The sequence below is a fragment of the Palaemon carinicauda genome, chromosome 6 (assembly GCF_036898095.1).
Source record: "Palaemon carinicauda isolate YSFRI2023 chromosome 6, ASM3689809v2, whole genome shotgun sequence".
Classification (NCBI taxonomy): Eukaryota; Metazoa; Arthropoda; class Malacostraca; order Decapoda; family Palaemonidae; genus Palaemon; species Palaemon carinicauda.
In genome coordinates, this window is record NC_090730.1 from 147,724,293 (window position 1) to 147,742,197 (window position 17,905).

Genomic DNA, 17,905 nt, shown 5'->3' on the forward strand with positions numbered 1-17,905 from the left:
TCCTGATTTTTTTGTAATCAGGATAATCTTGCTTGAATAATTCATAACCCGATTTTTTTAAAAGCGATATATTATAAATAATTCCCTGTTTAATTGCTGATGATAGAATGAATGCTGTAAAGAATTTTATTTTAGTTTAAAATATGTTTGCTTAAGAGTGTAGATGAGAGAGAGAGAGAGAGAGAGAGAGAGAGAGAGAGAGAGAGAGAGAGAGAGAGAGAGAGAGAGAGAGAGAGAGAGAGAGAGAGAGAGAGAGTAATATCGACGCTCTTTATCAAGTGAATTTGGTCATGAGAGAGAGAGAGAGAGAGAGAGAGAGAGAGAGAGAGAGAGAGAGAGAGAGAGAGAGAGTAATATCGACGCTCTTTATCAAGTGAATTTGGTCATGAGAGAGAGAGAGAGAGAGAGAGAGAGAGAGAGAGAGAGAGAGAGAGGAGAGAGAGAGAGAGAGAGAGAGAGGGAGTCCGTCGACGCTCTTTTTCAAGTGAATTTGGTCATGAGAGAGAGAGAGAGAGAGAGGAGAGAGAGAGGAGAGAGAGAGAGAGAGAGAGGAGAGAGAGAGAGAGAGAGTAATATCGACGCTCTTTTTCAAGTGAATTTGGTCATGAGAGAGAGAGAGAGAGAGAGAGAGAGAGAGAGAGAGAGAGAGAGAGAGAGAGAGAGAGAGAGAGAGAGAGAGTCCGTCGACGCTCTTTTTCAAGTGGATTTGGTCATCGCGCGCGCGCGTGTTTGTGTATGTGTGTGTTTAGTTGAGAGAGAGAGAGAGAGAGAGAGAGAGAGAGAGAGAGAGAGAGAGAGAGAGAGAGAAACATGACGTACGAGCATATTTGAAATGCCTTTTTAATGCAAGATGCTGTTAGAAGTACACTACTGTAAATTCCAGAGTTTAAATTTGAGACTGTGTATGTTAGAGCAAGATATTTAACATTGTTTTGTTCTATCTCTTCTCGCCCCTTCAGAATGGTAGTGAACGAGTTCGAAACTAGTCTTATTCAGGTGCCTTTAGCTCCTCATCTCAAAGTTCCTCCTGGATACATCACAGTGCCTCAGATTCTACAGTCTCATCAGGTGAGCTAAAAATCTAGTTGATCTTTTCATTTTCTTTATAACTACATTATTTACTTTTCTTTCTTGATGAATATAAGGATTTATTCTTAAAGATAGTCTTCATAACTTTTATTATCTTTTCTGATAATTACAGGGATTTGTTTCCTTACATATTCTCCAAATTGGATATCATGTTTTCATGATTAGTTCAGTGAATTTTCAAGAACATTCATATGATGACTTCACAACTTAATTAAGATGGCAAAATTGCTGGATATCAGTGCAGACAAGACTTTACTGTAGTTCTGTTTACATTCTTCGTTGGGGCGTCAAGATTGTCCTTGTTCATGGTTTCTGACTTTTAATAGATATTTATTTCCTTATGTTTATTCCTCACTGGGCTTTTTTTCATGTTGGAGCCCTTGGGCTTATAGCATACTGCTTTTCCAACTGGTATTTTAGCTTAGATTGTGATAATAATAATAATAATAATAATAATAATAATAATAATAATAATAATAATAATAATAATAATAATAATAATAATAATGATGATGACGATGCTTACACATTCAAATCTAAATAAATGTACAAATATGCTTCTCGACATATCTGTTTAAACAGATATCGGACCACATTAGTTTTCAAAATACTTTCAATCCATTTGACTTTGATAGGTATCCATCAATATTATTATTATTATTATTATTATTATTATTATTATTATTATTATTATTATTATTATTATTATTATTATTATTATTATTATTATTATTATATACTGTTGTCATCGGAGTTTAATTTGAAAAGCCAAGTTCCACAGATTACAAGACGTATGTTAAAGAAAATTAATTTGTGGATAATGTAACAAAGAATTAGATATCCCGTTAGGTACATAAATACAATAAAAAATAATTTGTGGATAATGTAACAAAGAATTAGATATCCCGTTAGGTACATAAATACAATAAAAAAACATGATCATTAGATAATGGTGCATGACACTTGAAGATGTTAACACAGCCTCTCGCAAGTTCTATAGGATCACACTTACTACAATACCAGGAGACCATTGCTGACTACAGAGCAACGTGACATCGTGTCACCTCAACACAATGTGAATACGCAGGGTTAAAAGAATTCTTTTAACCCTGGTGAATACGGATGATCCGGGAGAAACAGAAATACTAATGTCGTCACATACAGTTATTGCAGGCGTTTCGACATTTCAAATGTCATCATCAGTGCTACCTTTAGTAAAGGTAAAAGAAACAATACAATTTCAAATTAGAAATTACCTAAAATAAGTAAAGAATTATTAAAAGATACATACAATTTGAATAAAATGTCAGTCTGTTACGAAAAAGGGGAACAGCAAAGATATTGCTATTGAGGTCATGCCTAAAATATTTTATGTGAAGAAATTCTAAAATTCTTGAGTTACTTACTGTAGAACAAGAGTCGACTATCTTAGAATGCTTACTAAGTAAAACGACTTTACACATTTCCGAGTGTTCCATAACAACTGAATGGGCTGGATTACTGAGAGGGAGACACGTTCTGCTCGACTTTTCAATATGATCATCGGTCCTGACTTTGAAGGCACAATAAGTGCTCCCAAAATAGAAAACTTTTCAGTTTGGACATGTAAATTTGTAAATAACCGATGTTCTAATGGCAGGCTATATTAGTATTTCTGTTTCTCCTAAGAATAAGATGTCCTAGACACGTCCCAATTTTTCACGGAAGAATCTCGCTGAAATAAGAGTACGGAATAAGATATTTTTATATGTAAAATATTTGCTAAAGCTGTGAAATCTCTCTTGAACTTCATGGGGGTGTTGCAATTTATAGCGAAGGCCAACATGGGGTTTCAGTATCGCGTTGGACTTATAAAATTTGTTTATTGATAGATGCCGATGCTATTCAGATAACGGATGTTCAACCATTGGTACTTATATTTTCTTACTCTGTCTGTTTTTTATTGACTAATATTCATATTTTTTTTTATTAAATAGAGCTTACGAAAGGGAGAGAAATATGTCTTGATGTTTACAAAAGCAAACAATAATGACAGTTTCATTATTATTATTATTATTATTATTATTATTATTATTATTATTATTATTATTACTACAACTACTACTACTATTATTATTATTATTATTATTATTATTATTATTATTATTATTATTATTATTATTATTATTATTTAGCCTGTATAATTTTAATGAGAAAAAAAGTCTAATTCTGAGCTACTGTACATATTTAGAAAAATTCAAAACGCCAACCAAAGTGACATTGAAGGATAAAAACTCTTCCTGAACTCTCGATGGTACTAAGAAGTTTAATGATAATAATTCAAGATTATGATTTAGTTATTGGAATTGTGAAGTTATCTTATGGAACATATAAAGTCTCAGCTTCATTAATAATCACCTTTACCCTAGAATTGAGCGGTCACATGGAAAAGAAAACGGAACAAGGTGAATACTGTGTACCTGATGAAATAGTGTATGTCGAATTATTTACAGTATGTAAGCTAGTACTTGGCAGCTAAGAAATAAACAAGAAGAAGTATATATATATATATATATATATATATATATATATATATATATATATATATATATATATATATATGAGTTTGTTCATTTGTGTACTCGTCTAAAGAATTCTAAGTTCAGACCGTCACTGGAAGGGCCTGGTTAGAGCATCTACTGATAAAAAAAAAAAAATAAAACAAAAGACTGCCAAATAACAAATAGACTAACTTTGATAAGTGAATTAGTATATGTGACCCACGTACAGTTGGACACAGGAATTTTTGGCACACATTGCTCTGGTGAATTGAACCCTGCCAGTGCCGCACAGGCACAGGTACTGCACGTTGAGTAAACAAACAGTGTAGGGGAGAGATGATAAGAGGTGGTGGGTGGGGCAACACACTGGAACTCACAGCTCAGTAAGAGTGTGACAATGCACTTCCTCAGAGCTAGGTATGTCAGAAATTCTTGTATCCAACTGTACCACAAATTAAGAACAGCAGCACACTCCAATTAACGGCACAAACCTTTAACAGAATGACGATTGTTGAACAGTGCGACTACTTTTTACAAATATCACAAGAGCATAGCGTTTGAGATCCTTTGAAAAAGTTGTTAAACTTTTGGTGCTGGATTAGACTTAAAGTGGTGCTGGATCCAGAGATTTTTTTCTGTATCATGAATTAAAATAATTTTTTGAGTGGTGGCACAATACTCCAAAAAGCATATGTTCAGGTACCGGGAAAAATTGTTCAAGTGTTCATGAGATTTGACAGGTTAAGCTGTGAACACTAAAAAAAATTAATTTGTTTCGTCATGTCATTTATGCCAGCTCTCAAGTTTTCCAGTAGTTCATGGGTATTTATCATTGGCGTCTTAATATTGACTTTTTAATTCTTATATTCCTTTATGGCCTAATAAGAAACCCAAGGACAATATGACATGAAGCCTGAATTTAACAACAATAATTATACCTAGCCAGACTTTGTAAGAAAATCACTATAAAATGAATCATACTTAGAAAGTGTTAATTGCATGTGTCATTATTTTATCGTTGACCTTGCAACTAATAATTTGCTGCCACTGGTACTTATACAATAACTGACATGTAAAAATAAATACAGTACTTAGGAGATGAGATATAGGTAATCATGGGACATTTCAAGAATGTTTCCTTTTTTGGATATAAAGAATAGTGATGGAATCACTAACAGGTATTTTAATGGTAGTTCCTTGGTCTGTGATGTCTTTCTACACAAATTCATAGAGATCTATGAGCAAGTTTCTGTGCACTGTACTTCTGATAACAGACATTCAAACAGTCAACAAGGGAAAAAAATATTTCCTTGAATAACTAAAAATCTGTGCATTTTTATGAATTGTTGGTTCTATGTTCATTAGCTATGATGTGAAATTACTACAGCAACATGCTTTATTTCCAGCTATCCTTCAGTGAGTCCTCAGTTGACGATCGACCCAAGCGTGTCCTGGTAGAAGGTGACCCAGGGTATGGGAAGTCGACTTTGGCTCTCAAATTGGCTTATGATTGGGCAGCTGATCCTACTGGGTCTTATCTCTCGTCATTTAGGTTGGTTTTCATTGTGCATTATTATTCTTGTTATTACTTCAGATGTGATTGAAAAATGTACCACAGGCCATGAAAGTTTGTATGTGTTGAGAGGCAAGAAAGAAAAATTGGCTTTCAGGTTATCCATGTATGAATTATTTTACTTTTTTACATATAAAGCAAAATTAGAATTTTATTAGAATTTATGGGTAGCATTGTAACTAAAGCGTAAAATTATATCTTTTATTGAGTTTAACACTCGTTTTTTGCATTGACATGCAATGGAGTCCATATTACTATGTGCCAGAATTGTATCCCTCTGTTAACATGAAATTTGAAGTTCAGTTTGAGAATTCACACCCACCTGTTCATAGTTATATTCTTGCTTGCAATATTGGTTGTGGATTACATGTTTCTTTCAAATGGAGAATCAATTTAATCAGTAATATTTGTGATTTTAATCTGAAGTTAGTAATGATACATATTAAACTTGATTTACTTGAATGATCTTTAGCTCAAAACTAATTTTTCTAGATGTTATATCTATATCATTGTATTACTACTTTATAAGCTTTTTAATCCTACTAATGTTGATAATTTTTGTAAAGATTATAAATCTGATACACTTCGAATTATGTGTAGGAATGATAGCACAAGTACATTAGTAAGAGAAAAGCAAAATAATGAAGTATGCCATGATTAGCTTACCAAACAGTCTCCCGCACAAGAAATCAACAAGGTTTAAATGCCACAAAGTGTATTGTGATTGTATCTTCCAACAAGGGGAACTTGAATTCAACACACTGGGAGATCAGTGTAGCTATTGATTTTGAATAAAGATACCCGGTTCTTGTTGATGGTCATGACCTTCCATTGAGAATTCATTATGAAAATTTTTCAGTAATCTACACATGTGCTTACATACCCATCATCATCAAACATATTTACCCCAAAATTTCCTTTTATTTGAGTTATTCATGTGATGAGTTCTCTCTAATCTTATTTTGCATGTAGATTCTGGTAAAATTCCATTTTTAGAATTTGAAGTGTGGTCTTCCCAATGTACCTCAGTCATAAATATAGATATTTATTTACCAATAATCCAATAATTTCTTTTGCCTTCATGAAGTATGTAGCCAAAAGAAAAAAAAATATTTTGATTTTTTCAAGACCTGCCTTTCCCCATAAAATGGTCCCCGTACTGTTTTCTCTGGTAGATCTTCTACCTTTAAGTCATTACAGTATCATTTTCATACTCCACTCACATTTTGATATCCTCAGCATGAATGCCTCCTATGTATTTTATTCATTCCACATCAAATTTCTCCTTTGATTTTCAGTTGCCACTTTCCCAACTTAATAATTTTCTCTTCCTTTATCTAGTGACTTGAACTGATTTGTTTGTGTTGATTTTCAGTCCTCTCTTTAATTCCATTCTTTCAGAATTCAAGCATATCAGAATTCTATTCGTTTCTTTCTTTCTAACAGTAGCTCCCAGGGGCTTCTCTTTCTGCATATGTATGTAGCTTCCTCTTATGACTGATTAACAATAAATGACACAATGGGAATCATTAGTGGATACAAGCATTGGTCGGCCATACACATACTGCTGTCTTTACTGTAGTTCTCATGTTAGGCCTTGGGCTCCTTCATTTGTTTTACCCTGATTCACATGGTAGTGAATTGTGGTCGTATGCTAGGTGGATGAAAAACTGATGCCTGAGTCTGAGATTGTGTTTAGATAGATATGATGTTAGTAGACAGTGTCATCATGGTTTGTCATGACAGTTATACCGTAATGATATGATTCAAAATGAAACTGTTATACTCAGTTAAGGCATTTGTTCTACATGTAGTGAGGGGCTAATACAATTGCAAACTACATCATGATGTCTTAATGACTGCATTTCTATCTTCTAGGGTTAGAGAGAGAGAGAGAGAGAGAGAGAGAGAGAGAGAGAGAGAGAGAGAGAGAGAGAGAGAGAGACAGCTGATGATACATATTGAAATAAGCAATGAAGTCCCTTAAGATTTACTTTTTCACAGTTATATTGGTTTAAGGTATACTTTAGTTCTTGAAAATTATTAAGTAAAACAAATAAAGCCTGTTATTTGATCAATAACTCTAAAAATTACATATACTGTATCAGTTATCATACGATTAGAAATTTTGCGAAACCATGATGAAATATACTGTACGTGATGCAGACATCCTACGCAATACCAAAATAAAACCACTGCAACATTCCCACTCCATATCAAAAGTGCCAAAGGGTTAACTTGCAGTGTACTTCTGTGATGAGTTTTGACCTCCCGATGACATCTACTGTGTATTAAAATCTAGCTTAAAGCTTACAGTGATCTGACATAGTTGCAATTTAGTGTAAGAAAAATTTAATATATGCTAGGCTTTAGTATGATAGTATCATTTCATGCTCAGTCATATTTTCCTGTCTAGGAACCAGAGCAATCAGTGAAACAATTTTTAGATATGGATAGGTTTAATATTGTAAATGAATAGTTGGTTGTTGTATTGGAGCATAAATCTTTTATTTCTAAATAAAAGTCAAATTTTCACATTTTTCATGTTACCTTTTTCTTATTCTAAATTTCTGTTTATTACATTCACTGAAGAAGCTTGTATTTCTATTAACTGAATAAGTGTGTGAACTACTTTACACGAAAAAAAGAAATAAACTAGAGTATATTGTAATTTTATTCAATCGAAAGTAACCGGTACAGGATGAAACTTAGTTTGTAGTTTGCAGTAGATCCCATAGTTATCCAACATTTGGTTGATAAAGAACATTATCACTAACTAAACACTTTTAAGACTGCACGTATATGATATTAATGGTAAGTGTTGTAGTACTGTATGAATACTGTAGAGTACAGTATTTGAATTGTACTTGAAGAATCTAGAATGATGAATATATAATGGGCATACTGTTTGGACTATTGATAGAAATTTCTCTGAAATAGAAAGGAGGCCAAACTACCATAAGTAAATTTGCCTCCCTCATTCTGAAAGACAAAAATGTTTATACGGTATAGTGTATGAATATTTAATTTTGTCTGTCAGGCAGGTATATATTAATCAATTACTAATGTATGTTTGAAATGTTATTCAGGGTTCTGTTCTGGGCAATAGATTTGGTTGGAATATGCAATTGGTTAAATCGAAGGTATATTTCCTTTACATTACAGTTTGGTCTTTGTGGTCACTTTAAGAGATTTCCGAGGAGGATCGCTCTTTTCTCATCTTTGTAAGGAAGTTTTGCCAAGGCATATCTTGAGTAAGGAGGCAATGAACACGCTTTGGAATTATATGAAGAAGATAGAAGATAAGGTATGTTTTTTTAAATTATTCTTATTTTTAGGATTTTAATTCTATCAAAGATACAGTAATGTATTCTAATTTGTTTTGATGAATTAGAATGTTTTAGAAGGCAAATATTTTTTTATCTTTTTTGCTAAATGCAGGAAAATTTTTTAACTGCAGCCAAATTTTTTTATTTAAATCTCTGATGTAAATTACAGACTGGTTTTATTTTAAATAGTTGGAGGTATGTTATTTTTTGCTTGCAGTTTAAACACAGTTCCTTATGGTTAGAATTTGAAGCTAATCTGAAATGGCAAGTAATTTATATATTGTAATACAGTACAGTACAGTACTGTATATGTATTTCATCATTTTGTAAAGTGGATAAGATGCAAGTACAGTATATTATTATCTAATATTTTTTTGCTTAATATTATTCTAAATTTATTGGAACATAACTAATAAGGATTTAATTTTGTCAGGTGCTTTTCTTACTGGTTGGATATGATGAACTAATTGAGGAGGAAAGTGGTGATATAAATGATCTGATTGAGGGTCAGTTGCTGGGAAGTGCAACTGTGGTGCTTACATCTCGGCCTGGTTCTTCAAGACCCATTCCTTCGTCCCTACACAGACGTCTTCTTATCACTGGGCTGGCTCCTGATCAGACACACAGATTCATATCTCGTTATTTTGAATCCATCAATAAATCAGGAAGTGGTAATGAGGTAAGGGCATAGCCTTCGTAAAATATACAATATGTTATTTACTGCTTATTTTTTGTGTTTACATATTCACTTATAAAACAAAATTAGCTGATTTTACTGTGTTAATGAAGCGCTTTTAGGGCAGCCATTGTTTATGGGAAAGAAATGGTAAAAACTTTATCATAGCTTTGGTCATTCCATCATATTTTTCAAACCTTCTTATCTCCATTGCTTATATGCAGTACCATACAATTTTAATGCTATTCCCCAAATTTGTTTAAGGTTCATTGATATTTTGATGTAGATGAGATTTCATTTTAGTAAGATACTTTACTGTAGTCTGACTGCTTTATGCAATTGGCACTTACCTTGCTTTCATGCTTATAGAAGATTCTACCTGAAAAGGTAAGCCATAATATTGGTGTAACCTGGAAAATATATTTTGATGTTATGCACCTAAGTGTAAAGTAAGATGAGGCAGCAAGTTTATGTAAAGAAAGATAGGGAATTTTATTTTGTTATATGTAGTTTTATATTTTGTTTAGCTTTTGGTTTACAGTATTGATTTTTAGTCCGCCCCTGATATGAAGAACATTTTTAATTATGTTGTTATCATTATTTCACTCTATTAGAAAAACATATTTAATTATCTTTTTCAATCATTGTTTCACTCTATTACTTTTTATTCTGTCTATCAGTCACTGTACTAGTAGTAAAATAGAATATTCATTACCCTTATCACTGTCATTAACACTTTTACTTCAGGGGGTTTAAATTTAGATTTAAAATCAATTCTTTCCACTTTCTCATGTCTTGGGTGTTTTTTGCCTAAATTTCCTTATTGATCATGTCTTGCCTTTGTAGTTTCAGAATTTTTGGGACTACTATCATATCTCTATACTACTGCTTTCTTATCATCAGCCCAACTAGTCACCATTTCTTAGATCACAAACTCCTTTCTAACCTATGGATGCCCTATTTTATGAAAGCTACAGAATTTTAATTTAGATTGTATTCTCAAGCAAATTTTAGTATAGCTTGAGGAAATAAAAGAAGCTGTTACTTTTTTTTTTATAAGTTTACAGTTTACAGCTTATCTTTACTGCTATGCCTTTCCAGCATGTGTTTGTGGACTTTTTTATGAATGAAGAGCCACATTTATTTGCAGAAAGACCTTTAGATTGATGTTATCTCTTTTGATGTGCTTGTTTTATGTTTTCAGAAAGGTTTTTGTAGCACAGTACAGTACTAGATTCAAGACACTCAGTTTTCTTCTAATTTTACTATACAGAATGATTAAGGAGAAAATTTATGCACAGTATAGGCAGCCCTAATATTTTTAGTGAGTTACGATGTCGGTGAAATATTATTTTAAGTCTTTATGGGTATGCCTTTGATCTTAACATTTTCTCATCAAAAAGGACATTGGTTATAATTTTAGTTTGAATCATAAGAAGTTGAAATGGAGATCTGTAGTGGTTTAGTAGATGTTAACTTTTACATTTTTCTAATTTTATTCTATAGTCTGTTTTATTCTAATTTTGCACTTTTTAGTGAAAAATTTTATAACACTTTAGTGTATATCTGTTTTAACCAGCAAAATATAAGATTATATTATTTGGATTTAAATTTTGTTTCTGTTATGAAAAGTTTATCCCTGCAAAATTGATCCCTACAATGTAATTTTTGAGGTTAAGCTACTATTGTCCTTAAGTACATTTCTGTTGAGAGAATCCAATACTGCGTTATATGTCAATAAAATATCGTCTTTCCTGCCTTACGACCAGTGTATTAACTTGCAAGGCATGGACTCTGTACAGTATAAGGTAGACCAATGGGTTCAGGCTCTATTAAACCCATCACAGCACCTCCAGTTCGTAAGTCGTTTCCTAACAGATGATACTTTACCCACTGAAAACCATTACTTATGCTGAAGACAATGGTTACCATGGTATTTGTTTATGTCACAACCATATTTTCTTTCATTGTCATAGAAGAAGGAAATCTTGTTTGCTTTCATAATTGACAAGTTTCAAGATTTTTACTTTAACTTATAAGTTAAGTACTGAAGAGTTGATTAGGTTCTGAATTAATTAATTCTAACAATCTACAACCTGAAAAAGAGGTGGCCTTACTCCGGAGTCCTTCAGAAGGGACTTCGACCTCCTGTGGATGCACCCTTTTAGTGTGCCCCAGGTTTTGGCTCGCTTGTTAGAAACCAACTCCAGTTATCTCTGGGTACACTTGCATTTGTATACCTCTGGGCATGCTACCGTCTCTCCTGGTTGTTGCCAGCTTGCGGCCCTTATAAATGTCAAAATTATCACTAAGGTGGTTGAGACCATAATCCTCTCCCTATATGGCTGTTTTTCCAAGGACCTGCCGGTTCCAAGAGCTCTGTGTTCCTCCTGTTCCCTCCACGTTCCAACTTGAGCATCTTGCAGTGTCTTGCCCCTCATGCCTTCAGGCCAAGGGGAAAACCCAATAGAGTTGCCTCTTCAGGTTCATATCCTTTAGGTTTGGTGAAGTGTTTTGTTGTAGAGGTGTAAAGATTTTCTTTGATGAAGCATAATTTGAGGACTTTAGTACCTTCTACCTCTTGCACTGGCATATTGAGGAACCATCCTATAAGGTGTCTCCTCAACTCACACTCAAAGAGGTGTTACTAATGACATGGAGTTTGATGGAACCAGTTTCAGATGCTGGGCGATTTTCAACTCTGTCACAACCCTTTTGAGGGGACTGTTGTTGGGGTGACATTGCCAGTCCAGAAAACACTCCTCTTGATCAAAATGAATATACTGAAATCCTTTTTAGAGGGTTACCCTAAAGTGTTTGAAGGTTACACATAAGTGCAAGGGTTGTGCGAGGTCTTTCTCCCCCAAAGAAATTATATGCCTATGTAAGAAGCAGCATCTGGCTGGTTGTTTTCCCTTGATTCCAGAGATAATCAGGATTGGGGAATTCAATGCTCGGTAGTCAACTTTTTCTTTTGGTCTAATGTCCTCCCTGGAAGTTAGAGCTGACAGCAGATCACATAGTGCCTCCTCAGCTGTGGCAAAATCACTGTGTAAACCTATGTATTAGGCTGTCCAGAACTTTGCTAAGGTGAAGGTATTGGTATCTTACAATCTGAAAAAACTTGAAGTAGAGGAGTTTCTCCACAGTAGTCCTCTTAGTGAGTACCTTTTCCCCAGTCATTGATGGATAGAGCCAGGCAATGGATTTGGTATGCTGAGAAGTGGAGGAAAGGCTTTCAACCTCTATGGAAAAAGAAGAGGTTTTATAAGGAACAATACTCTTAATCATGATCAGCAGCAGTACTAAAGACAACCCTTGAAGAGACCATCATTACAGAAGGCTTTACCTCGACATGTTGAGTATGCTATGAATTTCCTTCAAGATGGTAGAAAGTAACAGCAAGAACCATCTTCTCAGGCAGAAGCCCCAAGTACAGTAATTCAGGATACTTCCAGAGGAAGGAAAAATATAAGAAGCAGACTTAGGGAGCCTAGGGCTCTGGCCCTTTTTACAAAGCTAAAGAACTTTATCAGTGAATGTTTTTAGGTTAAGGGCCACCTTCATTGTTTTCAGCATTATTAATGGTTCTCAGTGGGGGATGTATTGTCAGTTAGCAAATGAATTCAGTATTGGAGGTACTGTGACGATTCACATGGGTCTCCCTTATACATCTTAGTCCTGCATATTGATACACTGGCCAGCAAACAAAATATTTCTTTCATTCTGGATTCTCTGTTTTAGCCTTCACAGGGAAGTCCTTTGGAACATCCAGCACCTCCCCAGACACTTTGTCAAAACCCCATAGTTTTCTGATTTCAGGGAAAGTGCATGTATACAATAAACAAGAAAATAAAATGTTAATAAAATATTTCTCAGATTGTTGATATATTTTGTATAAATACTTAGGTAATAGATGTAATAAGACCCTAGTGAAACTTTGAATTAATGAGTTTATGTTAAATGATTGTTTTTTTATTATGTTTCAAACTACTATTTACTCACTGCTACCCATTACTTGTATTCAGGTGCTGTCACTAATATCTGCAAGCAAAGAAAAATATGGCGATCTTATTACATGCCCAATAATGTGCCTGGCTCTTGGAGTTCTGTATGAGGATCTTGGTGGAAAATTGCCTTCAAGATTAACAGATATGTTCATGTCTCTGATAAAACACATGATACGCAAGAATCTTATAAAGAGAGGGGAACCCATGTGCTACGATGTACTTCCTGATAAATACAACAAGTTACTTTCGGTAAGTATCTTTGGTACATCATATAGCAATGATTTTGTGCACTGTAAATTTTTGTAAATTTTTAAAACAGAAACTCCTTTGGTGAGGTTCATTATTTTCATTTTAGTCTTTACCCAGCAGTAGGCTACTATAGATGGCAGTCTTATTGATGAGTAAATTTTAAATTTTGGGGACATATCTTGAATTATTGTTTAAATGATATGCTAACCAGTTTAATTCTTCTGATCTTAGAAAATTCCAGATTTTTTTTATAATTGTAATGTATTCTTATACACTACAGTATATAGTATACATACCACCAGTTGTTAAGTTTATTTATTTTAATTTAGCATAACTAACCTGTAAAGGTATGATGATATGTAAACATGATTGAATATAGTATACAGTGCAAAATAAAAAATGCACATATACATATATATATATATATATATATATATATATATATATATATATATATATATATATATATATATATATATATATATATATATATATATATACTGTATATATATATATATATATATACATATATACTGTATATATATATATATATATATATATATATATATATATATATATATATATATATATATATATACATATATATATATAAATAAATTTAATCCATTTCTGGAGCAAGCTTGCAACCCCAAATTTTTTTCTTGAACTGCATGTTATATTATTGTATAACCAGAAAATCTAGACCAAAAAGTATTTAATAAGAAATTAAATATTTCAGGATTTTGGAAAACTGGCTTTGGAAGCTTTGAAATCAAATACACCTTACTTTTTGGGACAAGATCTGAAGACAAAATGTCAGCATGGTGGAGAAATTGTGGACTTGGGAATCTTACTTCGTATGCATACCATGTCTAAACTGACAAAGAAGGATCACTTCACTCCCATTCATAAGTCCTTTTTAGAGTTCTTAGCAGCCTTCTATTTATCCGGATTAATTCATGATACATCACTACTACAAGCTGAAGTTGACAACATAGCAGATAAGATGGATATTATGCACCCTGTGTTAAGGTTTGTTCCTCCTATTTTGTTTTTTTCAATATTAATCTTACCCGATGATCATGTAGCTGTCAACTCTGTTGCCCGACAGAAATCTACGGTCGGGATACGCCAGCGATCGCTATACAGGTGGGGGTGTACACAACAGCGCCATCTGTGAGCAGGTACTCAAGTACTTCTTGTCAACAAGAACTCAATTTTTCCTCTGTCATGCCACCGGCTAGACCTACTTGGATACGCTGTTGATTCTGGAGTTATTGTTCACGATTTGGTGATGTATTTGCTCTAGAGTTTAGCCTTCGCTATTCAGGAAGCTTTATCATTAGCTTAGCAAGCTTTTGGAATTAATTTTGCTTGACAAAGTTATAGATTTATTTTATATCTCTCCGCCATTTATAGGCCTCTTCGATTAACTTTCCATTTATTATAAACTTATAAAAATTAATTTTTATGTTTGTTTATATGCGACCTTTCCTAATAGTAGGCGGTCCTTACTTGGAACCGAAGTTAATTAACATTGAGCCCGTCATATCGTTTTTCCTGTTAAGAATTTATGCTATTTTAATTTTAATGTTTTTGAAAGAATTTCTTTGATAGTCTCGTACTGTTTTCAAAGTTGAACTAACGTTTTGTTTAGTCTCCGCAGTTGTTGACGTTCAGAACGTTCAACTTGCGCTCTATCGTTACGATAGAGAGAGAGTATTTCACGGTTTCACGTTGCAGTAAGAGTAAACCGATTCTAGCGTTTTGTTCATTCTTTCTTAGCTTAAATGGTTTTAATTCTAATAAAGGAACTTTTTATTTGGGAAACCTTTCAGTTTTTTTCCTTTAACAAATAATATGTTTTAACGATATATATAATTGGGCTCATCTCTCAGGTTCTAAGTCAAGAGAGAGAGAGAGAGAGAGATAGAGACGGAGGGAGAGAGAGGAGGATAAACGTTTCGTTCAAGCGGGTAACGTTGTTCTCGTTTTTTGCTCTTCTCCCTAGTCGCTATAGGGGAAGAAGGTAAAACGTTTCTAGAGTTTTATTCTTGTTCCCAGGCTTTATGCGGTGAGAGATTTTAAACGTAGTTTATTTGATCTAGTGTTTAGTCTCTTTTCCAGCCACTGAATTCTTTATCTTTCATTATGTTTTTCTGTTACATTGTAATACTGTTTTCGCAATTACTACCTTTTAATGAAGGATAGGATTGCGTGTTTCAGGTACAAACCACTTAAAGTTTCGAGTTCAGTGAAATAAGTGCAAACAGAAAATCAAAAGTGATAAAGTGATATACGCAAAGTGTTACAGTGTTGCGTTCGAGGGTTCGTCTGTTCGTGCCAGTTGTTCACCTAGTCCAATACCTCTTACAAGCTCCCAAGCCCAGGGGAGAAGTAATGTCGAAGGACTTATGGGTTCCTCAGGCCTTGATCGACGAACAGACGTTTCCCTCCGTGGTTTCGGGTGTATCTACATACGTTGCCGACGTGATCACCCCACCCACACAAAGACGAGAGAGCCCATTTATTCCTCGTCTGCGGAAGAGGTTTCTCGCAGAAACCATGGACCAAATCTTGCAGCTTTTAAGTGCAAGTCGGTCCCTTCCGCGCAAGTCCAACGGCCTAGGTGTAGCCACTGGGTCAGTTCGGACTCGCTGCAGTACGACAACTGCACACCTCCCAAGAGAGGCAAGGTGGTACCGCAACAGGCAGTAACTCCGTCTGTTGCCGCACCAGCTGTTTTAGACCCTCAGTCACAACGGACAGTAGCTCCGTTTGTTGTTGTCTTTCATAGACCCTAGTGGTCCATGCTGCAGACTATACAGTCTCAGCTTGCTCCTTCATGCAGGAGTATCATGCTGGAAGGTTGACAATGCACCTGTTAACCTACAACCCGCCGAGGTTGTGCGCTCAGCAGATACTGCGGCTGCCTGCTCCCACCCTCCACCTGTGAGAGCTCCACCACCGATGCGCAGTCCACCCTGCCAGACGCATGTTCTTGCTGCACCATCTGCTAACATGCGTGAGCTACCGCATCAGCAGTGGGAAGGTTCTGTAGAGCTGCCGGGTTCCAGCACTATGCGGCATTCTCCGCAGCCCATGCAGCATGCTCTGCATACCTTACAGCATGCTCTGCATACCATGCAGCATGAGCCGCATACCTTACAGCATGCTCCGCATACCATACCGCATGCTCCTCAACCCACCGCAGCCCCTCCCACGCACCAGCACTCTGCTTTTGTTGTTGCCAGCTCCCACACTCCAACTGCGGAGAAGGTTGACGATGCACCCGTGGGCCTACACCTCCCACGGTTGTGCGCCCGGCATGGCTTCCTGCTCTCACACTCTTGTTGTGAGAGCTCCTCCACCCATGCACAGTCAACCCTGCCAGATGTATGATGACTCCCACACACAGAGCACTCCGTTGCCGTGCGTGAGCTACCACAAGGTGCCGTGTTTTGACACGGTGTGTCAGCCTCCGCAACACACTGTGGTTACCGCCACTCGCCAGCAGCAAAGTCAGTCAGGAGTTGAGGCTTCCCCACACAACTTTGGTTGTTGCCAACTCACTAACTGTCATACAGTTACATGACGTTGCCTTCTGGTCTGCTACTTATACACCAGTGCTGTATGTCCTCACGCTCCTGTTGTGGTTGACAGTTCAGTTTTTGACAGTTCACAGACTGTCAAGCAGTTTCATAACGTTGCCTTCTGGTCTGCTGCTTTTGCACCAGTGAAACCCTCACTGAGAGAACCTAGCTTTTCTCGGATATGGTTCCTGTAGATGAGAAAGTGCTGTTCTCCCTCCTTCTGATATTCCCTTGAGGACTCTGTCATTTGGAGAGGAGCCTTAAGCTGCTTAGCCTCCTATGGACTTTTATTTAAGCATAACATGCTTCCAGGGAGGGTAAATGGTTCCGCTTCAGTCGCTAACCCCGTCTGTTGCCACACCTGCTCCCATAGACCTTGGGCTTTGTTGCAAGACATGCAGTCCAAGCTTAGTCCTTGATAGAGGATTTTTTACGGAGAAGACCCTTCTTGCCAACGACCTTCCTACCGGTTGGTTGTACGCCCTGTTGACGCTGAGGTATCCTACTCACGTCCGCCAGTTGAGATGGTTCCTCCACCGGTGCGACCCAGTGTGGGTTGCCAGTCGCACGTTGATGTTATGCTACTCTAGGAGGTGGTTGTGGACGTTCAGTGTGTCACTGGGAAGACGTTCAACAACCAGCAGAGGTGACTTGTTGTGACGCAGTACGGCAACCTCAGCAACCCGATAAGGGGTTGTCTGTACTACCCAGACAGTCTAGACAGTTTCGGGTTGTCGCTGTACTTCCTCGCTTCCCCATGGTTGACAGTTCACAGACTGTGCAGCAGTACCATGATCTTGTGTCCGGCTCCGTCACGCATCCACCAGTGCGACCGGATTCAGCGAG

The 17,905-nt window shown here is 35.9% G+C and overlaps 1 protein-coding gene across 6 annotated transcripts in view; it reads left to right on the forward strand.

Moving 5' to 3' along the window:
- Positions 1–17,905, forward strand: part of LOC137642705 (uncharacterized) — a 359,826-nt gene that overhangs the window by 276,436 nt on the left and 65,485 nt on the right. For 4 of the 6 annotated variants that reach the window (XM_068375499.1, XM_068375504.1, XM_068375502.1 and 1 more), the window contains exons 4-10: positions 960–1,068; positions 5,036–5,181; positions 8,368–8,509; positions 8,965–9,210; positions 9,577–9,594; positions 13,236–13,466; positions 14,206–14,498. In XM_068375499.1, the coding sequence (XP_068231600.1) occupies positions 960–1,068; positions 5,036–5,181; positions 8,368–8,509; positions 8,965–9,210; positions 9,577–9,594; positions 13,236–13,466; positions 14,206–14,498 (1,185 nt within the window). The remainder of the gene's footprint in view (positions 1–959; positions 1,069–5,035; positions 5,182–8,367; positions 8,510–8,964; positions 9,211–9,576; positions 9,595–13,235; positions 13,467–14,205; positions 14,499–17,905) is intronic. The other 2 variants (XM_068375503.1, XM_068375505.1) reach the window with 1 other exon arrangement.